Here is a 27,411-nt window from a genome sequence, read left to right as displayed (position 1 = left end):
ATTCTCGGTAACGAAAAAAATCCTGGAATGAAAGACTATTATTTTGCTAAAATAGCAATTAGCCGCTTAGACTTAAGCATTGTCTTCAACAAAAAAAATCGTTTTTTCTGTTAAATAATTGTTAAAGCTTTTGAAATCCATTATATAAACATGATATCATCCTTGTATCATATCTTAGGGTACTAGCATATTATGTTAAATTCTTCTAAAGGACAAGATTGAGCCCCATTTTGTATTCTGCGATATATCAAAAAAGATTTAAGCTTCATTTAAATTCCAAATACGGACTAAGAAAAAAACTGTTGTGAGCAGATGTTCTTAGAAACTTTTGTTTTGTAGAAAACACACCTCTAATTTAAGGTGAAGCGCGATGTTTTGAATATACAAATCGGCAGCAAAGGGTAAAATAATGAAGATATTTATATTAAATTAGAGCGCTCTTCTGCAATGACAATCTTAGCCTTAAACTTCGACAGAACTCAAAAATTGCTATATGTGTTCCGTATGGCTATGTAAATGGATCTGAGATCTGGACCCTTAAGGTGAACACGATGAATTAGATTGAAGCGTTTAAAATGAGGCCTCACAGCAAAATTCTTTGTATTCTCTGGGTGGATAGGGTCAGAAATGAAGAAGTTCTCAGAAGAGCCGAATCAAGTATCAAGGTTCGGAAGATTTCATATCTGGGTCACGTATTACGTGAAGAGAAATACTACATACTGCAAATTATCATGATGGGAAAGATAGAAGAATGGCAAGGAGCTGGCAGAAAACAGGCGTAGTGGCCCGGGATAAGAGAAGTGGAAGAGTTGTTCCGGACGGCGAAGGACCGCGAAGACTTTGTCATGGTGATCGCCAACGTCGGGGGGGCCTGACAGGACACACGAGGAAGAAAGACAATATTTTAACAATATTCACATTTTATTATTGATTTTTAATAAATGTTTACATACTAAATACCAGTGGTAATATCTTTATAAAATTAATTAACTTTGTTTTCACCACTTTTTTATTTATAATATTCAACCTACCGGTTTCAACAATACATTGTCATCATCAGGGTTTATTTTAAATCAAAAATATTAAAAACATCAAAACACTCTCACAAAAAACTTCCACACACCCCATAAAAATCCTAAATGTTATTTTTATTATTCATTGCATAGCAACCTCAAATAACAACTAATGGAATCACCCAAAAAACAAGACGAAGCTGCGCACACATACGTAAAGTGGAGAACACACAAAAAACACAAAAACCTACTGTGCAGAAATTTTAGGAACAGAAATTGGAAAAATATCAAACAAAGGACCGTTACTGATGATGACAATGTATGTTTGAAACCGTTAGGTTGAATTCTATTAATAAAAAAGGGGTGAAAACAAAGTTAATTAATTTTATAAAGATATTATAAAATGTGCCACAAAGTATCTGCGGAAAACATTCAAGAAAAAAAAGAGTGGTATAATTAAAAATGGAGAGATTTTACAACAAAGTGACAGCCGAATCAATTAATGAAATTTTATTATTGCTTGATTTAACAAGTTCACTTTCCTTTTTCGCAGGACGAAATCAGCAGGTACAGTGGCGAAGGTGTGTTCGAGTGCCTTCCTTGCGCGGAGGGTTGTGAAGCTTGCGAGGACAGTTCGCCGTGCGTGGTGTCGCTAAACTGGCTCATGCGCACGGCCATCTTGGTGCTTGACTGTATCGTCATCTGCTGCCTGCCATTCGTCGTATTCTTCACGTGGAAGTATGGAAATGTCAAGGTAAGAACTCTTTATACTTATTGACAATTAACATTTTATAAAGTATTAAACTTATAACATATTGGGCTTAATGGGTCTGTAACTTTGAGTTTCCAAAAATTATGTGATCTCTCTAACATTTATTCACATCCAATGGTGCATAGGGCACTGCATCATATTGATGCAATGTTATCTTGGTCGTAAATTACATGAAGGTAAGGGGATCACTTCTGCGCTTCAGGGTCCGTCCAGAGTAATATTAAATAAATATTATAATGTAAATTCACTTATATTTATTCTCACCCCCCCTGGAAATCGAACCTGGGACCTCCAGCACGGTAGCTTAACACGCTAACCATAACACCACGGAGGCGGATATTTAAAAAAACTTTATTTAACGAATGATTTTGGATGGAACTTTGAGTTTTCGATCGCGGGTCGACTGTGTCGCTAGCTTATCAGGATAGATCATTAGTTACAATACTGACATTCAACTTAAGTTCCTATTTTAAATAAAAGTGTTTTTTTTTTCAAATAATATTTATTTTAGCGTCTAATAAACGTGGTACATCCTTGATTTTATCTCAATCCTTGACCAATTATCGTTTACTAAATGAAAGTTTTTCTTTAAAAAAACGTTCATTTTATATGCCGTTTAAAACTATATTCACTGTATTATAAATTCAAAACAGCGTTAGATTTAAATTCTCAATGATATAAACTGAAAATACTTGTTAAAACGCAAAACTAAATATTTTTATAACTCAATCGTAAGCGGTTTGTAATCAGTAATATAAAAATATTTTCCAAAGTTTATAATGCGAAACTAACGTATATGGCAGCCCACAAAGTGCATTTAAATAAATTGACATTCATACACATTTCTAAAACAAAATGTTTTTACATGAAAAATTTTCCGACGAGAATTCAGCGCATGTTATTGAATTCTGCAAACTGCAAAGCTTTGTACACATATTGGTATTGCTCCGACCAAAGATTAACGATGTGGAATTTCAAAATTTGTTTAAGGTGTATACATTTTTCTCCTCGTTAAAATTCTACTCTTTTTATTACTTTTATCTTATCGGTATGTGATTACGTAAACATCCTTTATATGATTTAATATCATATATAGAAGTTTAAAAGGTGATATTGGAAAAGAATGCAAGGTTAGAGATAAGTATTATCGATTAAATTAAGAAAGGTGTGTTGAGATACCAGCCTAAAGTATGAAAGTAAACCATGGAATTGGCAAAAAAAGAATAAAAAAAACACTAGGTGCTGTCGAAATGTGACCCTTAGGAAGTGTGGCAAAACAATATATGATAAATAATGACAAAATTCAAAGCTGAGATAAGCATTATCGATAAAATTAAGAATGGTGTATTGAGATATTTCAGATATGTGAAGACAGTTAAGCTAATATACGAGGCTAACGTAGTTGAAAGTAGGAGCAAAAGAAGACCAAAGAAAACTTGGTATGATCTAGTATGTCAAATACTTGAAAGCGGTCAGGTCAGGAGGCATTATAATCGACTGGTATGTATGAGGAGATGCATGAATGTGGAAGATGCTAATAATGTTTGCAAAGGCAGAATGGTATGTCGTTTTATTATCTCTGCTTATCCCTGGGGAAAATTGGCGTGATAGATTTTATTTAGTTTAATTGTTTAATTGTGATAAACGCCTATTTTACTGAACTGAACGGCATATTCAAAGCCAATTTTCTTCCTAGCCTAAATTTGTTTAATGCCTAATAATAGCGTATTTGATTTAGCAGTTGTCAAATAGGCTTTCACGCTCCTAGTTGCTATTCCAGTCCCGTGTTCTCGGGGAGGGCACCTTCACACGAAACCTTTTTCACGCAACATCCAAAGGTGGTCGCCTTTCAAAATGTATTCGAAGCGAAGATAATGTCTATAATTTAGTTTCGAGAACTCTATCATTCGTTCCTGGTAACGGATACGAAATCTTTCACCACAGTAAACTCGACTGGCGCAGTGGAAAACTGGTCCAAATTAAATATATATAAGCTCGATTTCATTGAATTGAGTGTTATTCTTCTGAAAATAGAAAGAAACGGTTAAAATATGAGATTATGTACCAGAAATGTACTTACCTTTTAATGAGGCAAATTCTTGTGGTTTAATGAGATTTTTATATTAATTTAATAATCAGCTATACCCGATCACGCGCTGCGTTGCATAGCTCAATCTGATTATATTATTTAAACACTTCTCCGCACCCCAATGATGCACAGGGCACTGCATCATATAAATGCAGTGTTATCTTTATCGTTAACACATGCAGGAAAGGTGATCAGCCTATCTCAAGTATCAGTCCAGAGTATTATTGAATAAATATTACAGTGAAAAAATCACTTATATTTATTTGACCCCCCCTAGGAATCGAACCCGAGACCTCCAGACCGAGGTAGACAAAATCTGGTTATATGGAAGAGAAAACATATATGTATTTCTAGCATGTTTAATTTGACAGTGCTTGTGAAGCAATAAATAATAAAAATAATAAATTCTATGAAACAACAATACTACTAAAAACATTTTTTCAGCATATTATAAAAGAAATATTACAATTTAATTCATTATTTATTGATTCGGCATTAACTTTGTGGAATGACATGATAATTTAAATTAAATTAAACACTTGAATAATCCACTGAATTGAGTTTTAATCCATTAAAAAATTTAATGGATTTCATTTTTTAATGGATTAAAACTCAATTTAGTGAATTATTTAAGTGTTTAATTTAATTAAAACAATTAAATTAATTTACTAGACATTTCTACTTATATCTTATACTAGTTACGTTTTGCCTCAACTAAAAGAAGAGACTGAGCTCTTGTACTTAGAGAGGGACTTACACTTAATGTTTATTGTAAATACTTAATTAATGATGGGATAGTCTTTTTTCTTTGTATTATTATTAACATTTATATTTATATGTATAAATTTTTTTTTTTAGTTTTTTATTAAATTAAAATTAATAATTGGCACTTGATTAATTCTTAAGAATTAAAATATTTTCTGTTTTTACACGTGTAAGGAGGTTATTTAAATTTCGTTCCCAAATATTTTAAAGTTTGATAGAATTGTTTGGTGTTGCATTTTTTTATTGTAAATTTATTTGGAAATCTCAACGACGAGGTTTTTTTAAATTCAAACATTTATCACCCTTAATTAAAAATGGAAAATTTTACACAAGAGGTCATTAAACTTTCAAAAGTGAATTTTCTTAATCATTTAATACCATTTTAATATTAATGGTTTATAGATTATTAGAATGTGTTTTAAATATATAGACAGGCGCCGTGGCGTAGTTGGGTAGATGAAACTGGCTACGCGGGTTCGATTCCCGCCAAGTGCAAAATAAATTAAAGAAAGATTTATTTTCAATTTGTCTGGGTGTTTGTGATATATTTTTAAAATTAAGGTAAATTTAGGGATAGGGAAGGTTCCCTATCCTTACTATCCTACCTGGAGACAAGCCTCTAAAAGAAGAAGCTTTGCGGGTGTTTCCTTTTTTTAAATCAAAATGCTTAATAGATATTTATTTAAGTCAGCAAATTTTTGCACTACAAAATTAGTAGCATAAATAATGCAATACAGGACTAAAAACAAAATTGATTTTATGAGATTTCTATAAATATAAAAAAAATAACTAACTAACTAACCATTATTATTACGCTTTTTTTACAACCAAATTAATATTCTTTATATATGTGTTTAACCTGCACCTTTATTGCTTCTGTAAGCTTGTTGTGTTCCCATCTTATTGATGAAAAACAAAAAAACTATTTGTATTGCACTGTATTTCGTTTACTGTAATATGTTTTTCATTGTTTGTGAACCGTAAAGAAATAAAATCAAATCAAATAAAACCATCACGCTGCTTCCCCGCAGGGGTAGGCAGAGAGAATAGAGCGCCACACCACCCTGTCCTTCTTCGCCTCTTCCACGTTCATGCATCTCCTCATACATACCCGCCGATTGTTACGACTCCTAACCTGACCACATTCAAGTATTTGGCATTCCTGATCGTGCCTCTGCTTCTTTTCCCAATAACATTAGCCTCATAAATTTGTTTTACCGTTCTTTCCTCACTCATTCGTTCTTTATGTCCAAACCATCTCAACGCACCTTTCTTAATTTTATCGATAATGCTTATCTCAGCTTTGCATTCCTTTCTTATTTCACTATTCGCACATCTGTCATACATCATTTTGTCTCACATTCTTCTGAGAGATCGCATTTCGACTGCATTCAGTCTACTTGGTATATTTAGTTTATTTTTATTGATTTTACCTTTTGTTTTGCAATTTCGGCAGGTTTGTCATTTTTAATATTTATTAAAATGGATTACATGCTTCCCAAACTGAGGTATAAAGTTTAATGACCATAAATGTCGGAAGTCCTCAAGTTTTTAAAATATTGAAGGCTCTTTCCACGTAACGCGGGGAGTAGCAATAAGGAGTATCTCTCCCAAGGCAGCAATAAATATCTTCCATATCTCATTAACTGTTATAAAAAAAAACTCTATTATCTTCCATAAAGTTTGATGGCAATCTTCAATCTTCCCAAATCCCTAAGATATTATCGGATTATTTTTATTTTGCAGAAACAGATAAAACACCAAACTTAAATGATGAATATGTAGTACATTATCAAATATATCCTTATTAGTCTGAAGTTTCACACAGTTTATAGCCATATACAAGGATTTGTAGTTTAACGATATTACATCATAACATAAACGCGATATATTTCAGTTTTAGAATATGAGTTTACACTAATTGAAACCAAGAAATATGAAACATATATATTTTTTTAATGTTTCCAAATTATTGTTCACATATCGTTCACCCCTTTCAACAGCGTCATATTTCAAAAATCATCAATTTTTAGTTGTGCATGTTTTCGGAATGCCCAGAAAATAAACTATGTCTTTTGTTGAGATGTCAACATGGAAAATAACTTCTATGTGAAGAAACCCAGATATCGCTCACTACTTTCAAGAATGTCATAAATTGTAAAATTGTAAAAAAAAGAAGAAAAGGTATCGTTTAATTTTTTTTAAATGTAATGAATATTTTTCAAATGAAAAAAAAACATTCAGGTTTTACCTTAAAAGTTCTGTTGCACATTAAAACGTTCAATTGATATTTATTTTTAACACATTTCACAATATTTTAAACTTTAAAAACGATCTTCTGAAAAATCAAGTTTTTTTTTATATATGACGTTGTTGAAAGGAGTGAGCGATATGGTTTGCTGGATATGCTCCAATTAGGAGTTAAATTTTTATCTTCAGGTCTTAATATTAACTTTGAAGATGGAAACATAGCTTCCGAAACTAGTCGTCATAATGAAATAAACTCAAGTAGTATAAAAACAAGTATTTTTCTTTTACAATTTCATCATATCTTACCACAAAGTGAATGCTGAAAGAATAAATATAAAATCTAAATATAATATTGTATATAAAAACTGGTTTTTATAAGTATGAAAAAAAAAAGATATTTCAGGCGTCTTTTAGTATGTTAAATAATTTTAGAAAGAAAAAGGTTTCTGTTCAACTTTCTTATTTAACTATAAAAACATTTGCAAAGATCAACTGCACTTTAAAAATGCAGTTGGTCTTTTCAATGGAACCACATGCGCAACTTCCAAAATAAAAGTAATTTGACTGTCATTCACGGGTTAAATGGTAAATGTTACAAATTGTATAAATCAATCACTTAATCCAGTCAGCGACAGGTTCTAAGCGCTGTAAATACGGTTAATATCTTAGCTAGTTGACAGACTTAAAGCAAATATTATTTTTTGACATTGTGAAATAACATGATTACTTTAATTTAAAAAAAACACATGTAAAATACTTTTTTTTTTATTTTTGGTAACGCAATCTGACAAGTAATAAATAAATAATATCGGTACTGATTGGTGTAATTTCACCTGTTGATGAAAACATCTGTATTTTTCGAAACAAGTCATATTTACATTAATAAACTTAATAAAATGGTCTTGTGTTTAATTTTCATTTTATTTTAAGGAAATGAGTGCTTACTTAACTGCATTTAAATATACTCTGTATCACAAATGTAAATATAAATATAAACATGTTTATTTAGTTTGTTTAGTTAAAATTATCCGCCCAGTTGATATGCGACGCGTACGACATTTACATCAAGTTTTAATACTAGTTAAAAATCTAGTTCGCTTCCGGAATATTCAACAAGTAGGAAGATGTTCGCTTTACTTATTCCGCTATAATTTCAAGTCGAGTTTGGATCCGCGTGTTAGATATACAGGGTGGCAAAAAATTAATCTCCCTATCGGAAGATGTTATAATTTCTGCAAATGGCGTCGTACGTCAATCGTATTTAACATTTGTAAACTAGACAGCTGCAGTATACAAAGATATTTAAGGTGACGCAAAATTATTATATATTTTTTTTTTATAAATAACATTTTTATAAAATATAAAAAATGTGATTTTGAAATCTTTATTTTGATATATTTTTGTCGAAGACAAAGATGATATCCGCGAGTGGCTGCCGCCGGTATTGATGCACATTTGTGCCCGTTTTATAAATTTGTTTGTAAACTGCAGCTGTCTAGTTCACAAATGTCAAATATGATTGACGTACGACGCCATTTGCAAAAATTATAACATCTTCCGATAGGATGATCAATTTTGTGCCAACCTGTATTAGCGCATTAACCCATTCCAACGTTCGCATCTTAATCTCTTTCCACACTTTCTTGGGTCGGCTTATTTCTCGAGCTTGAATTACGTTTCGTTAATATTAAGGCAATTTAGTTTTATCTCCTTGGGGCAAGGTACTGCGGTATGTCATAATTCCTCTGCACCCTAATTTAGCTTATCTTTTTGAGCTTTCGAACATTTAACTACGCTTATTCAAATAATGCTTTAGCGATTTGCCTGTAAAAGTGATTAATACCGCTCGAGTGTGGTGAACACTGGTGTATTTGGTCGGCGGCCATTCTCTTAAGTCCTCATTTATTCACCCGAATCCGCGGAGGTATTGCAGTCTCGTATACAATATTAATCTCGATACAATCGATTTCAATACGTTCAAAGGGTGCGTTCCGGCCGGGTAGCTCTGGAAATGGTTATTCGTATATAGGTCATAAATTAGTCGGAATGATAGAATGATTCCTCACGCAGGCATTATACCTCCATTTATATTAACTACAATCTGATCCACGTACGATTCTAAGGCATTTAATGGGTCATGTTTACCTACTTAATTATTATTTATTACCTAGATATTGAAACGGCCGCGTAATAGATATTACAAATCTAGTATTACAACGTAATGGTAGCAGTAGTAGTAGTGAATATGTGTTTTGATTTTAAAACGATTGAAAAAAGCATAAGTTTTAACCGTCTCCATAGTGTAGTAGTTACGTATTTGATTACTATGCTAAGGATACAGGTTTGATTCCTACGGGGGTGAATATAAATATATATTTTTTTATAATGCTATTATTTATTTAATTTTACACGGGAATCATTTGTGAAGCCCGTTACTGACTATATTACCTTCGTACAATTTACGAATATATATACATATATATTTATATATATATATATATATATATATATATATATATATATATATATATATATATATATATATATATTTATATTGATATATTTATTTTTATATGTATATTTATGTATATATAGGGTATTTACTTTATTAATATTAATTATAAAAACGAAACAGATGACAAAGACCAATTTTTCTACCTTTATTATTTTTGGCCCCTCACGATATATGTAAGTGCACACCCTTAAATAAATTATACCGCTGTGCAGACGTGGTTTGAGTGATGAGTAGATTTTAAAAATGTGTTTAATAATGGATTCACAAAAAAGTTGTTTTCTAGAAATTACAAAATTTTCTTAAATAAAAACAAATAACGGTACCTTAAATATCTCCTGTTAATAATTTTGGTTCTGCTTTGAACGAATAAGACTATTTAGACAGGAGAAAAATATGTAAAATAATAATTTTAAAATATATAAATTTGTTTTGTACTGATATTTATCAGTGGAACTGTATGTTATACAATAAAACAAGAACTTTTTAGATTTTTTTTCATTCTTATTTAATTTCACTGGTGACCGCGTTTCCTCGTTACTTATATCATTAGACTCGTAACCCGGAAATTAGGTGATAACACTTACACTGGTCAAATAAAATAAAAGCTAAACGTATGACATAATTGTTTTATTTTAGACTTAGTTAGTTGGAAGAAATTGCTTCATAATAATAAGGACATGTTATTTTTTGACATCTCAATAAAGATGAAGAATAATATGGAAAACTGGGCATTTACGGGGCTTACGACTGTCATAGGCTGGTTTGAATGATCACTTTATGTACGTGTAACATCTAGTCAAATTGAAGTCATTCAAGTACAATGTTTCGAAATTGTATCATATGTAGAATGAAATTCCCAAAATTTGAGTAGTGTGGTTGTCAATAATGGGTAGAATCAGTGAATGTTACGTGTGTAAAGTGATCACTTAAACCAGCCTATGACGGTCGTAAGCCACATAAATACCTAGACTTCCATATTCTTCTTCACCCTTGTTGAGATGTCTAAAAAATTATTTGAAAAATAACTCCCATAATTGTAGATAATCCTGATGAATAAGAATTTGGACAAACTCAAAATGTCGTAGATAATAAGACTAATGTATAAAATTATAATACTTAAATAAAAATAAATGAAAACCAGCAGTAAAACATGCATTTATTTGTAAAAAAATATTAATATACAAATATTTCAAAGTAACTGCTTGTTATAATGTTTAAGTATCGTTACACCAAACCTTCGGTTTTAGCGGAAATATTTTTTGTTTATGGCCTTTAGTTGAGAAATTTCCACGAAATACTAAAATACGGGAGACTACAATATTAAATTTCCATTTTCGCTAATGGTTTCGAAATAACGATAATAATAAATGTATCCTGATATTGAATTATCAGAATTAAATCCTGACTCTTATATACGGTCGGTTTCTGTTAATTATATCTATGGGTATTTTGAAATCGTAAAATCAAGTCAATATTTCTAGAAAATAATTTAATACTTGAGATACACATCACAGTTTAATTTTACATCGCATTTATTACGATTACGCAAAATTTATATAATTTTTTTTATTAATTTGATCCTAATCTTAAATTTCAAAAGGTGTTTTTCCGATTGCCTCAAAATTCAAACGTTACATTGAATTTGAATTCGCACTAGTTTTTATAACTGTCATGGGTTAAAAAAATGTTATTTGACGAAAAAAAAAACAAAAAATATTTTAAACGTAATGGCAAAGCCATCTGTTGAAAATTAACAACAATACAACGAAATGACAAAAAATTGTCAAAAAACCAAAATAAAAATTCCACATTAGTATGCCCTGTGCGAAGGATGCAATATATCTTCTCTGGTACGAAGTGTTGTTATAAAACCATGTATCTTATATTGATATTAAATTTGAATTCAAATAAGAAAACAAGATAAACTTTAAAAATTGAATGTAAGGCGTGAAGTAAGATTAAGTAAAATAAAAAGAGTTTATATATCAGCTACGTAATTTAACTTAGAGTATGAAATTACTAATTTACATGATATTGAATTAATTTTGAAATCACAAATTTACATTATGTGATATTGAATTTATATGAATTGAATAAACTCGTTCACATACCAAACTCTTCCTGCAAACTTTCAATTAGAAAATTAATAACATAACTAATAAATAGTTTTAGGAAATGATCAAGAATTTGAGGCGAGTGAAAGACAGTGCTATTTATTGATTCTTCGAGCCTATTTGAGTGTCGAGGTATTTTAATTTTAATTTATTTCGTAAATAAATTCAGAAAGATTAATCTCACAGTTGAACGGGCAAAGGAAGTACACCGCAACTCCAAAATGTTTTTCTTGTTTCCCAGTGTGCCACGGGTTAATGCAAATTTATTTTCTAGTAGAAAATATTTCTTAGGCGAGATGAAAACAAGCTACCGAAGGAATTATGTAAATTGGATCGAATATTCTACAGGCCCTAAATTTTATTTCATGGGCCGTACATGGCAAGGTGGAAGAGTGAGAATAAGATGGTGAAGGAGAGGAGGAAAGGGCTTTGTTTCCCATAATTAAGTGCACGTTAAATAATAATCATGAAAATTTATTAGAAAATCATTTTTATAATATATATACATACATACTATATATTTATATATATATGTATATATATATATATATATATATATATATATATATATATATATATATATATATATATATATATATATATATATATATATATATATATATATATATATATATATATATATATATATATATATATATATATATATATATATATATATATATATATATATATATATATATATATATATATATATATATATCCGCACCCAATGGATCAAAGGGCACTGCATCGACGCAGTGTTATCTTGATCGTTACTGACATGAAGGCCAGGCGCTTAAGAGACAAGTTTAGGGTAGTATTAAATCAATATTATAGTGTAAAATTACTTATATTTATCATCGATGCCTACATCATTGGTCTGATTACGTCGGTGACGACAAAAACCGGTCACTGGTCAAATAAAAATAAGTGGAAAAAGTTTTATCATTGTTGTTATATTATATGAGTATAATATGAAATTTCAGTATTCATATACTGAAATTTCAAGATTCAAGATTCAAATTTCAAGATGAAATTGCAGATAAGATGAATAAAATTAATAGTTACCGTTTGTCAATGTATGGTCGATATTGACTCACATTATCATTCTATTTATATTTTTTCAGAATTATATTTTATTATATCATAATAAGACCTTTATTTTCAATCAAAAGCAATCAAAATAAAAAAACACACCCCATTTTTTTTTGTACATGATATACCCTTTTTCTTTTTTTTAATCTTTCTAATTCGCTTTTTCGGTAGATTAATGTAGAAGAAAAAAATAATGTAATAAAATTTGATAATTAAATGTTTATTAAATTTGTAAATGTAAGCCCAGATAATATTTCGGTCTGGATAGCCTTTAAGCTTGTAAACCCTTACTCGAGACTCTGAATTAAAATTGGTCACGAAGCAATACGCATAACGCATGTAAAAAAATATAAGCAATTTTACTTTTCGAATATGCTTGGGTTAAATAAAATAAAATTTGTCATATCAATAAAAGTAGAAGTGTATTTTTTTAACATTAACTAAATTATTGTGTATTTTTTTAAATGTTTCTTTCTTGTAAAATTCATATTAAATATATATATATATATAAATAAATGCCAAAATTTTGTGTGTGTCCAAATAATTGTACACAAAATCTTTTCATCTCACCAATAGATGTCTCTAGTGATGTTCTAGTAATTCAAAAAAAAAGTTTAAAAAATTGGATCATATATATATAGAACTTCCAAGAATTTGAGTAGTGTAGTTGTCAATAATGGGTAGAATTGGTGATTGTTAGACGTTTGTAAAGTGATCACTTAAGCCAGCCTGTGACGGTCGTCAGCCTCGTAAATGCCCAGACATCCATATGCTTCTTCATCTTTGATGAAATGTAAAAAAATAATTAATAAATGTTTCTTCGGTTCCATGTATTACGTATCAGGACTATTTGAATTTTTTTAAATAAATACTCAATTGTGTTTTTTGCGTAAATTAATTAATTAAACATATTTATTTAATTGTTTATTAAATGTATTGTATTTATAAATAATGTTACAATAATTGATGTTTATGTAATGCAAACATCATGTTCACACTTATATGTTATATTAGGGTAGGAATCAAAACCCTTCTGCACTGCTTAGTTATCTTCTATACCTTTGATATACTCTCTTGAAAATAAGACGTAAATTACTAGAAATACAAAGCAATTTATAACTCCACCTGTACTTACCCCTCCATATAAATACCACATTTCTGCTACAAGATTAATTAAATTATTTGCTATATTTCAAAAACCTGCTTTGTGTTTTCTAGTTAGTGAACTAGTATTATATTGTATGTGGCATTGGAATCTTCTGGTTTCCTGTTGTTTTAATTTTTAAAGTGATTCGTCTTCAAACAAAAATTTGAATCTTCAGAGTAAATACTAATTAACGCTTTGCTTATTTTACTGAAATTGGAGGCGCCTTTAATGAAATTAACATACTTTGAACATTGATGTGAACTTAGGTTTAAAGCCTCATGGCTTATGAAGAACCAAAATCATCTCCGAAATAATTACCTGCGTGGGAGATTATTTTCTTTGAAAATTTTACCATACTCAGTTTACCAAGCGTACATGTTTGTTTAATACATTTCGTGTGGTAAAATGATAATTTCAATTTTATCACCATATTATTTTGATGAGCAGAATTAAATTAACATTTGAATCAAATGCTGGATTATTTACCCTATGGAGATATATCATTATATCTCAACTGAAGCGAAACGTTTCGTTTTTTCATGAACCTTACACTTAAAATGATAACAATACCCAACCAAACTTCTAGGTTATAAGCCCTCAGAATGCTCAGATTTCCATATTCATTAGAGACACTAAGAATTTTTGTTTTAATAAAAATAATTATAGGTACGTTTTAAAAAAATTAAAAATTAAAAATAAATTATCCTTTTTTTGTGTTTTTACATTTTGAGACATTCGTTTTACATGAAGTACATGTGAAATCCATTTATTTTTGCTGAACTGATAATGCTTCTTTTTTCAAACAACGAGTGTTAATTGAACATTTTAGCCGAGCGTGTATTTTGCAAACAAAGCTATCGCAAATCCGTTTTACTAAAAAACTTTATGGACCCCGGAGGCAAAAAAATACGTAGACTCCTTTTCAATTAAAAGCGTTGATCTATTGCTTGACCCGCCCTTCCGCTGGATAAATCTCTTTAGCACCAATGCTAGCATAATGCTTTGGGCCGAGCTTAAGCCTGACGCAGGCAAAAGGCTTAATAGAATTTTATACAGCATTATAAGCAGCGCTAAATTTAGTGTCACCCTAATTCACAATACACAACCATCAGCAAAGACTTTTTTGCCCGATCTTTTTATAGGGGATCAGTACTTCGATATGAACATAACATTTCGTGTCGATAGCGTGATAATCAGAATATCAAGCGCCCTTAACCCTTAGTATACCAAGGCATCGAAATCTTAAAAATCATTTTTTATTATGATTAAATACCTTAAATTTCAGGGTGTATCTAATATAATCCTTTGTTATGATTTCTTTACCCGACTTATTCGTACACTGCAATTGATTTTCTTCTTTGTGAATTCAAACTTTGAACTGAGAAATTATCAACCAGTTATTTATGTACAACATTTTGAGTGTGTCCAAATACTTGTTCACAAAATCTGGATTATCTCCAATTACAGGAGTTATTTTCATATTATTTTTTGACATCTCATCAAAGATGAAGAACAACCAGCCGATGACGGTCGTCAGCCCCGTAAATGCCCAGACTTCCATATTCTTCTTCATCTTTGATGAAATGTCAAAAAATAACAGTTATTTATGTGTTATTTATAATAAAAACTGTATATTTTTTTAAATGGTGACAGATATCTTAATTCTAATTGAAGAAACTTTTTTTCACCACATGAGTTATATTTATTTTAACTAGTTTCCATATTTCCATCTTCGGGTCTGAATAAAAACTAAAGCATAAATAATTATATGTTATTGAAGTAAGGAAAGGAGATGAGTAATTGTGAGGAGGGGGTGAGTCAGGGTGTGGAGTTTGAGAATAAAGGGAAAATGGAAGTCAAAGGTCAGATTTTTTTAGGTAAAATATTATATTTTAAATTTTTATTAGAAAATACGTTTTTTGGATTTCTAAATGTTCAAAGTCATTCGTTATTTGGCCTTTGTGTGGTACTGGATGTAATAATTTGAGTTTATGTGAGTTTAAACAAAGATTCATATCCAAGATGCGATTAAATCACTTTACAGGTATAAAATATGAAAATATCAAGCATAAAAAATATAACTTATACGACTAATGAATTTTTAATTTTTATACAAATAGAGCATTTTTTATGATAGTAAAATCGTAACGTGCATTATAATAAAAATATTGTGTATATAAATATTCAAAGGTGTAATTTTGTGATATTACATTTTCGACTTGCAAAATAACTTTATATAAAATAAATAATTTTATCATTATCTCTTTATTGTTGTACTACAAAAATAACAATCTCAAATCCATTTTTAATTAAACTTAGAAACGTTGTCAAAACCAGTTATAGAAATATTATTTACCGTTACATTACATTAGATTTGGGAAGTAAAATACATATATATTCATACGGGTACGATACAATAGTCAAAAGATCATCCTTCATCAAATAATAATTTCCGGAAATGTTCCCTCGGTACATCCATTTTCAAATTATCTTTTTTGCTCGAAAGTTCTCGGTCAGTGAACAACGCATTATACTCTGTATATTCCACTATATTATTTAATATCGTTACAATAAAATATCCGAATGAAATTTGGCGCTATATTTTTGTACTTTGATATGACGAAAATGAGATTTGAATGTGTTCTCATTATTTTTATTTTCTTTTGAATACGATTTTTTTTCAAAGCTTCCAAAATAAATATGACGTATCTACTAGCATATTTTTTCTTCGATGTAGTTGAAAATAGATGTGGTACAAAATGGCGGCTTGCACAAAAGCGTTAGTGTCTCGAAAGTCAGAATTTTGATAACCAATGACTTGTCTCCTGGCGAGTGTTTTTGACTAGAATTTTTTAATTATTATTTTTTTTGAAATATTTGTGTTTTTATTATTTACAAAAATAATTCACTTTCATATTATTTCGGTGAGCCTAAGCGGCTTATTATTAGAAATAGGTATCAAATTATGGTAGACTGGGTTCGAACCGAGAATCTCTGACTTAAGAGTCCGCGACACTAACCACGGGACCGCAACCCGACCCAAATTTTCATTCGTGAATTACATGAAACATAAAAAGGTAAATCCATTCACAAGTAGATAAAGGCTATAAAATCATAATTTTAAAGCCTGACTAAGACCATGATTGGGATAAGGCAGTAATGCATCAGCCGTAGCTAGCTTTCAGAGTCACTTAGACAATAGGCAATTCAAAAGACCTATCTCTCACATATTATTTCATTTAATCAATTTCCAAAGATATTTTTAGCTATTTAAGAACAATCGATTAAGTACTTACTGAAGTTAAAAGTAATTTCTAAAATATCACAAATATTTACCATGAACATTTATGTACAATAATTCGTAAGTATTCTTCAGCTTTACGTGACGTTTCATTTTCATATAACCAAGATATTACGGTGACGTATTTCCAAATCCCTATTTAAAAGGACCCCCTAGTGCCCCTATTGAACATTAGTTTAAAAGTAGTATTGTCCATAAAAACCCGTGTTGAATTCAAGGAACTTTACTTGAATCCCGCACGAACTAGTTTGCATGCAAAACCATGTTACATACACGAAACTTGCTTATAATCTTAAACGAGTTTGTAATGACAATATTGCTTACAAAAGCGTGTCAAATTCATGGAACTTGATTTGAATCCAGCACGGTTTTGTGTTTACAACCTTGATGATTACGAAACCGTTTTACATTCACAGAACTTGTCTCAAATACTTAACGTGTTTATAATTACAGCATTGTTTTCGAAACAATATTCAATTCGCCAAATTCGTTTCGAATCCTGCATGGGTTTACAAATTACATTATTTCTTTCAAAACCGTTTTGAATCAATCGAACTTTCCTTGAAACCTGAACGTGTTTATAATAACAACATTGATTACAAAACCATGTTGAATTCATAAAATCTATCTCGAATCTTGTTTTAAATACTGAACGTGTTTATTATTTTAATATTGCTTTTCAAAACCATTTTAAATCCACGGAACTTGCCTCGAATCCTGCACGGGTTTGAAATTACGGGGTTGAATAACCGGACTTGCCTTAAATCCTGTTCGTGTTTGTAATTACAATATTGGTTACGAGGCCGTGTTGAATCTTGAATCTTGCTTAAAATACTGAACATGTTTGTTATTTTAGTACTACTTTTCAAAACCATTTTAAATTCACAGAAATCGTCTCGAATCCTGCATGGGTTTGAAATTACAATATTGCTTCCATGTTGAATCAACCGAACTTGCCTTGAATCCTCTACGTGTTTCTCATTACAATATTGGTTAGAAAACTGTGTTGCTATTGAATAAGGATTTGATTATACTCGGACGGGTAGTTTTATTCATGCAGCGTATATCATAGTATTAAGTAATATTTTGTTATTATTAATATAACAATGAAAATCACTATCTAATTCATGCGCTGATTACATTACATCATCCTCCCTGTCTCTTATTTCGTATTATAGCATCCTCCCACTCCTCTTATTCCCTCCTACTTTACCGGGGTTAAACTTGAGTATTGAACCTTTAGCAGAACGGGTGGGTACGGGAATATTGCTATCCTAAGTATTAATAGTTTTCCTCTCTCCTTGTTAGTGTCAAAAGCAAATCGGATTTTCCAAATTCTGATTAATACTTGCAATTATATTAAGTGATTCTGTGAAAATATTGATATAGGGTTTATGATTATGTTTATTTATTTATCTGTGCATCCAGTGTGTAGTGTAACTTCATGTAATTATAAGACGAAAAAGATCTTTCTCGTCAGGTTTTTCGTAATAATATGTGATTTCCTAATAACACATAATGCCAAATCATTAAATAATAATCTATTTGGTATTCACTTTGTGAAATAACATGACGATTGATATATAAAAATAATACACTTGCATAAACCATTTTTTGAGTTTATTAATGTAAACACGACTAGTTTCGAAAACTACTATTTTCATACTGAATTTGCAAATTTGTAATGACTAAATGTTATTTATTTTTTATGTGAAAGGTGTCTTAACTAACACCAAGCATTTATCGTATTTATATAAGAGATGGTGGACAGTAAGATAACTCATGTCACTGAGCATTTTAAATAATTTTTTAAGTATTTTTATTTCATACATTTTTAAAATTTTTTCAGTAATTATAAGCGTTGTGAAATGATTCATATTAGATATGACAGCAAATATTTAATTCCTTTCAACTCTATCCAGACTGGGATTAGCAAGTATATAATATCAAACTAACCTCATGCTAATTCTCCGCAGGGATAGAAGAGAGAATGTAATGTTACAACACTCTGTCTTTGCAAACAATCTTCACCTCTTCCACATTTATGCATCTTCTCATACATTCTCGCCGATTATTCCAACCTGACTACTTTCAAGCATTAGAAATACTCGATCATACCAAGTTTTCCGCGATCTTCTTCTGCTCCTATTTCCTACTTCATTCGCTTCATAAATATATTATTAACCTGTTTTTTATTCACTCCGCAAGTCCAAACCATCTCAATAAACCCTTTTTTCATCGATAGTGCATTACATTATTTCCTTATGTCACCATTATAAATCTATCGTACATCGTTTTGTCGTACTAAGAGATAGCAATTTGACTCCATTTAGTCTTCTTTCATCCTCCTTTTTTCAACTCCATGCTTCCTCTTTCTTTTCTACTTCCTCTTCCTTTTTCTTTTTTCCATTCATTAAAAAAGTTATAAAGGCTACAAAAATCACGTAATACTTGTATTTTTAATGAACGTTTTAAATAACGTTTTTGTGTAGGTACCTACGATGAATTTAAATCAATTCTATTTTATTGTAAATAATTGATGAAATATAATTTATTGCTTAAATTTAAGCATAATTTAATGTGTCAAATATACCTCTTCCACTTCCTGCTTTTACACTCGTATCGTATCAGTGAGTAATAATTTCGATCGTGATGTAATATATTGGATTCATTAGAACGGAAATGTGAAGCAATATTAATACTGATAATTTATGCCGGGTTCACAACGAATTGGGAATTTGTCGATCAAAATAAATTTATCGGAATCCAATTGAATATTAAAAGCACGTGCTAAATTTAATATTGGGATTGAAATGAATATTGTGTTCATATTGAGAATCGTGATGACATTCAATGATAATATGAATCGGTACACAAGTTCTATTTTGAAACAAACTAGGACTTGCGCCAGAAATAAGGAAAAAGCTTAAAATTTATTTTATTTTATTTTTTGACATCTCAACAAAAATGAAGAAGAATGTGGCAGTCTGGAAATTTACGGGGCTTGCGATCGCCATAGGCTGGTTTAATCACGCGGTTTAATCATATTTTTAAACTTTAAAAACGTTCTCCTGAAAAATCAAGTTTTTTTATTTATGACGTTCTTGAAAGGAGTGAGCGATATGTCTTGTGAAATAAAATGGCTGGTTGAATGATCATTTTATAAACGTATAACTTTGTAAATACAAAGTTATACAAACTTATGACTTTGTATATTCACCACTCTAACCATAATTGACAATACACACTACTCAAATTTTGTCACACATATCGCTCACTCCTTTCAAGAACGTCATAAATAAAAAAACTTGATTTTTCAGGAGAACGTTTTTAAAGTTTAAAAATATAACACAATGTATTAAAAATAAATATCAAGTCACTAATTGAATTTTTTACTGTGCAACAGATTTTTTAGGTAAAACCTGAAGGTTTTTCCCCATTTGATTTTTTTTTATTATATTTAAAAAAATTATTAAATAATACCGTTTCTTCAAAATGCAAAAACAACATTTTTTGCCCTAAAGTAGGTAAATATTGAGTTAAAAATATGCCTCTTTTAATGAGATATATATCAGTGTGTACATTTTTGGGCATTTTGAAAACACACACAACTGAAAATTGACGATTTTTTATTTATGACGTTCTTGAAAGAATTGAGCGATATATGATCAATCTCATGACGTTCCATTATTAATTCACAGCAGCGATCTATGATTGGATTACGAAAGCTTTAAAATAAATAGAATTTTAAATAGATTTTACATAAACACTTAAAAGCAGAAGCCTTTTATTTGTATGCAATACTCGAATCCAGGTTGTGTTACAAAGGTTGTGTTACAAAGGTTCACTGAAAAATGTTGAATTAATAAAATAACTCTGAAAAGAAGAAACCCAAAATGTTGGGAATAAAAGAAAATTATCCATGATATCCAATCAAATACGACATGGCCGTCGTATGATGCAATCTATTTCAGATCTACCCACCTACATTTTTCATTTATGATTAGCTTTTTTAAACTTGTCTTCAATTATTTATTGCGTAATAATTAAAGTGACCAATAGAGGTATGCTTCATCATCAAATTTATTTTTATACAAACTCTCATTGCGAAAACTGAAGTCTGCCCTGTATATTGTAAATTATTGTTGCGGTGACATCTGTGGACGCTGACTGTGACACTTCCGAGAGTAACCGAACATCTAGAGGGCCGGCACTCCAAACAAAATAACTTTACAGAAACACGGCTTCTGTCAAATATCATTTTCAATAAATTTAATAATCAACTCCACAACTTTATTTTGTCACTCATTTCTCTTTCCTTACAACATAACGATATCCTTTTAGAATAAAATGTAAATAACTAACTTACAAACCATCACGCTACTTCACTAGAGGAGTAGGCAGAGAAAATAGAACGCCACACCAATCTGTCTATGCTATAACTCTTCGCCTCTCCTACATCTATGCAGCTCCTCGTACATACTCGCCAATTATGTTGACTTCTTATCTGACCGCTTTCAAACATTTGACATACTCGATCATGCCAATATTTCCTAGGTTTTCTTCTGCTCCTATTTACAACAATATTCCCCTCATTTTTTTTAACATTTTTTAATCACTCGTTTGATCCGCTTCTCCGAATTATAGATTTTTTCAGTAATGAACAACCCTTACATTATTTCTTCATTTCACCATTCGAACATCTATTATACCTCTTTTTGGAATTAACTTCGTTAAAACTATTACTCGTTTTTAATTTTCATTAAGACTACTTGTTATTGAATGACACTTCTTCCATCAACAGGTGATTTTAAAATATACAATATTACTAACGAAATTAATTTTTAATTATTTATATAGTGTAATTTTCTAATAGTTGATATAAAAAAACCTTAATGAAATAAATGTGAACAAGATTCTTCCCGAATTATTTCCAAAATTTGGACGCCCTTAAAAAAATACGAATAAATCAGGTTTCAGTTATTGAACTTTTCTTTATATCAACAATTTTTTGTGTAAATCGAACAAATAAAACAAATTCATCCCCTAAGCAGTTGAAAAATCACGTCCACACTCCAGGGAAATGAGAGAGGGGCATTAAACCAAAACACATTAAAAGTTTTTCAGATATTGAATTCGAAGACAAGAGTTGTCCTGAGCCCACCATATTTTACAAGAACAGTACCCTATATACGTGAACTGAATAGCGTAAAGCGATGTTCTTAAGATTATACCCATTGTATTGCATACAAAGCGGTGTATTATGCTAAAATTGTTTAAGATTACTTTAGATTAAGCAATGTTGCCAGAATGCTGATATTTGCATTTGCAAACATAGTTTGATTTGATAATTATATATTTTTTCAATTATGTTATATCTTGAACCGATGTTCGAACACTATTGCAGGGTCTTCTTTATAATACAAAACAGTTTTGTAAAAAGCAGACTATAAAACATAAGACAATGTCATGTTAAAATGATTTTCACTATTTTTAGTAAAGTTGTACAGAAAATAATAGTTAAATACACTATAAAATTATCTGAATTTATTATATGTGTCTCAATTTGAGATGAAACATTTTTCGTTTATATGAAAGAAAATGGAGTCTGAATATCCCAGGGCTTGTAACCTGGCATTTGGCTGACTTTAGTGATCATTTTTTCCGTAATTATTCCGTACTTTAGTATAAATTGCATTTTTTTCTTGAATGTTTTTCGCAGATACTTTGTGGCACATTTTATAAACTTAATAAAATAAACTACTTCGTTTTTAACCACTTTTTTATTGGTACACTGTTTCTCCAACCGGTTTCAACAACAGCCTTATCATCATCAGGGTTTAACATGTATTAATCCTAAAACATTGGAATACTCATAGTTTACAAATTTATATATTTTAAAAAGTAAAATTTAAATTTTATAAAGTAAATTGCATTTTTCCATTTTAGTTTAATTAAGTTCTGTTTTACTTGACATAATAAATACCACTTTATCTTAAAATCTATTGCGACACGTGATTTGATGTACTCAGCATCATTTCCAACCAACGTTTACTGTCTTTGAAAATTATGCGGAATGCATTGAAACGCGTAGCACCATAGATTAAAAGAATTGATGGTATTTACCTAGTAAATCTTAAATAAATAATGGATAGATATTGCTACAAAGTGACTGCAGAATTAATAAATGACAATTTTGTGTTATTTTCTGACGCTTAGAGTTAAATAACTGTGTTAAATAACTTTAAATGTTCAAAATCTCTAATTTGACTCTCCTGATCTGGGTTATTCCTGCAATAACGTGTTTCAAGAACGAATTTTTTTTTTTTTAAATAATAAGAAACCAAAATCCTTATTTGCAGAATGGTGTTGAATACTTAATTTAATTCGATAAAATATATTAATGAATTCATTTCCAGAGTCATTATCTTATTTTTCTTCCTAGAATTTCTCGAATTCCCCTTGAATTTCCCTTGAACTTCGTTCATAAAAGGAAAAACTTGTAACTCTATAGAAATCTCGCGCGCGAACTCTACGTGTCGGAATTTATATTCATCCTGCCGCCTTTAAACTTTATGGTCCAAACCAAATTTCTTTAAATATCGTCAATCAAATATTTTTCGTAAACCTAGATTTCAATCAAAGAATATTCTGTTTTTTTGTACGGCAAAACTTTTGAAATAAATCGAATCTTACACGAATCTAGAGAAAAATAAATTTTATTCAGACTAAATATTTTGTATGAAAGGATCTGAAATCATATCTGCCTATGCAGCAGCAGTAAATAATGCCGTTCAAAAAAAAACAATCAAACATTTTACCCTTCATCACATCTTCTAACAAACGTTTCATAAAGGTCTCTACTAAATAAAAAATCAACTCCACCAGAGATGGTGCTGAGAACTCGAATGCGAAAAAAGGTCTCAAAAGATGGATAAAAACATTTTAAATTTGAGTAATGTGGTTGTCAATCGCGGGTACAAAGTTGAATGTTAAACTGTATCAAGTGATCGCTTAAATCAGCCTATGTCAGGTCGTAAACGCTGTAAATACCCATACTTCCATATTCTTCTTCTTCATTATTGACATGTCTATCCTGTAGATTTCATACCTTGTACATAATAAGCAAGGTAAATAATAAATGCAATTCCCATCTAAATAAAAATCCTGTAGGTTTAAAAAAAGAAGGGTCAAAATTAAAATGTAAAATTAAAAGTATTAAATAACATTTTTTACTATGTTGTATAGTCAGTAGTTTTAAACCAAGATTTTTATTGACAAAGAGTGACGAAATTTTTCTGAATTGGGAGTCTATATAGAATTCTAAGCATTTAGAGGGCTTGCGATCTGTTATAGCTGGTGTAAGTACTTTACACAGTGTCTTGCATTCACCATTGTACAAATTATTTTTCAAACTTACTCGTTCAAGTCATATTTCAAAAGTTTTGTTCTTACAAGTCTCACACGCAAATTTAAGTCTCACTTTATCAAGGTATTAAAATCTTCATTTTAGTCTTGTAATTACCTAGATTTCGATTCTTAATTAATTCTTAGTCCCTGTTTATATTTCAATAAAAAAGAGTTTTGATAACAACTGCTTATTGGTTGAGATCTAGGCTAAGCGTACAACAACTTGAACTCTAAATATTGTAACTTTTAAACCATTTACTAAGAAGAACACGAGGGTGTTAAATACGAGTAGATGTTAAACGCAATTTATTGCTGTGTTAATCTTGTGAACGTTCTCCTTTACAACTCTTTCTTCATACATGGTATTTATGTATATATTCGTATATTCCACTGACCTTTTAACATTCCACCGACTGGTTGGAATGTTTTTTTACGAACTAAACCTTCATAATTCTTGTTCAGTTCTCAAGGAAATTTAATTTCGGTATCGACACTTTTATTTGACGGGTAAAGTCACATAATTCACTGAATTTATAGTCAGTAGTTGTATATTAAATATTCCAAAACAGTCCGTATTTTTTTTTTAATTTTTCAACGGTTACACATTCCATCAAATACGTCAAAATATACAAAAAAAATATAATCACTATTATGCATTAACAATTCCTTTGAAATAACACTTTTTTTTTCTTCACCAAACTAATTATCAAACATTTGACATTTCAACACAGATGAAGAGTCTGGGTATATACAGAGTTTATAACCTGTCAAAGGCTGGTTAAACGATCACTTTATACATGTGTAACATTCACCATTCTACCCATGATTAACAACCACACTACTCGATTTTTTGAAACTCATCCATATATCATCAATCTCGTGACGCATCATTGAGTTCACAACAGCCACCCAAGTTTGGATTTAAAAAGCTTTTGTTTAACCGAGACTCTTTTATTTACACGAATGCAAGATTCGAATTCCGGATTATTTTATATACTGGGAGGTATCTGAAAATATGAATTTTAATTTTCACTGCAGCTGTCCTATAATTTTACCAGTTATTTTATTCATAACATTTTTTGTGTGTCCAAATACTTTTTCACAAATTTAAAAGAAACCCCATATTTGATGACAAGTATTTGGCCTCAATCACAATGTTTAAGTATCGTACATTTGGCAAGTTTACTTCTTGGGACATTTTTGTGGTGGAATATAATAATAAATAAAAATATATTTCTCCGAGAAGGTTCATCAATTTAGAAGAGGCGAAGAATGAATGCAAAAACAGAGTAGCGTGGTTTTCTTTATATTCTCTCTATCTAGTGACGGCGAGTATAGCGGAGACGTATTGAAACGACTTTATACTATATGAAGAGTACTTTTTCATGAAATTAATCCCAAAAACTGATGTCAAACTAGTATTATAGTATTTTTCTCGATACATTTATTCTTATAAAACAAAGGTTTTCCATTAAGATTTAAAGAGAATTGGTTTGAACTGGTTCCCGGTTGCTTTTCTGGATTACAATCCTTTTCGTTTACCTGTTAAAATGTAAAATTCTTAGTCAACAATTCCGCTCATTCTTATTGGAAAGTATTTCTAAGAAACCAAAGCAATTGGATTCCATTGAACTTTTGTTTTATTTGCCAACTTCTTCTCGCTACAATTTATATACTTTTAGTTCCAGATGCTGGCATCGCGATTAGAAAAAAGAGCTTACTCTTATTCATTTCCTTAATTGATTCGGCAGCCACTTTGTGGTAATTAATGCATATCCATTTTTAATTCGAATTCCACTTGGTAAATACCACTTTTTCTTATATTATATTGTGACACGTGTTTCGATGGATTCCGCATCATTTTAAAAACACCGTTTGTGAAGGCAAGTCTATACTGTTCATAATTCTAAAATAATCAAAATAATAATAATAATAAACAATGTCTACCACCTCTTCATTCTGTAAAGTCCCAAGGACAATCTAAAATTAGACTTACATTTACACGAACTTTTTTTGAAAATTATGCAAAATGCATCGAAACACGTGTAAAAAAATGATAAAAGGTTTAAGCAATTAAAATTATAATTTAAAAATGAAACCTTATTCAAAAAATGTAATTCATATTTTTTAATTTCATTTTCAATTATTATGAAATTAAGAATAAATTAGGGTTTATACATGAGTATAAATTGGAAAGTGACGCCATTTTCCTAGTGATTCGTATAAACAAGGGTTTCGGCAAAGAAATCCAATTTCGCTTTATATAATGTCTGCCCCTAGAAGATTATTGAATTATTAATCGCCTTCATGAAATTTATATATCGTTTTCATGGAATTCTACGAGACTCTTACAAACTCGAGAGCTCAGATTTTCGGAAGAATTTATTTATTGAATCAACGAAATTTCAAAAATTTATATTTTCTAATTAGTCTGAAGGGATTCTTACCCCCTGATACAATAAATAACTTCATTAGCAGAGTTGTTCGGCTAATTGTTATATTTACACATTTAATCAGGTAGAAAATGTGTTGTTTTGACATTTACCTTGAGCTCATATTGATTGGATTCGCATTTATAATTACAGTTCCTTAAACTCAATTTTACACAAGAAAACTTATGGAGTCTGAAAACTTTGCTTCAAAATAAATTTGTTATTTGTTCGTGCATTGAATTGTACATCGGATGAATGACTAATTTTTTCACGTAGGGTGTGAGTTGAAAAATTAATTCATTGATAAATTATCCCATCGATGAACTGCTTTACAGTTTGTAGATTAGGTCATTGACATTTGCCCGACGAGTAGTCTAGTGTATGGCGAAAATCGAACTCGCGACACAGAAGTCAATCCTGTTTCTATTTATAATAGGTCTAGACATGAAGCCTGAATATTTGTTAACTTACATTTTTCACTGCGCCTAAAAATCATTTCATAATTTTT

General features: G+C 30.1%; 1 protein-coding gene across 1 annotated transcript in view; it reads left to right on the top strand.

The window, feature by feature from the left end:
* LOC148311341 (putative G protein-coupled receptor CG31760) overlaps nucleotides 1–27,411 on the top strand; it is a 269,803-nt gene that overhangs the window by 126,965 nt on the left and 115,427 nt on the right. The window contains exon 5 of the mRNA XM_088256792.1: nucleotides 1,567–1,767. Within this exon, the coding sequence (XP_088112918.1) occupies nucleotides 1,567–1,767 (201 nt within the window). The remainder of the gene's footprint in view (nucleotides 1–1,566; nucleotides 1,768–27,411) is intronic.

The sequence above is a fragment of the Brachycentrus maculatus genome, unplaced genomic scaffold (assembly GCF_059751285.1).
Source record: "Brachycentrus maculatus isolate JH-2025_06_01 unplaced genomic scaffold, ASM5975128v1 h1tg000067l, whole genome shotgun sequence".
Classification (NCBI taxonomy): Eukaryota; Metazoa; Arthropoda; class Insecta; order Trichoptera; family Brachycentridae; genus Brachycentrus; species Brachycentrus maculatus.
This window is presented reverse-complemented; position numbering and strand designations above follow the sequence as displayed.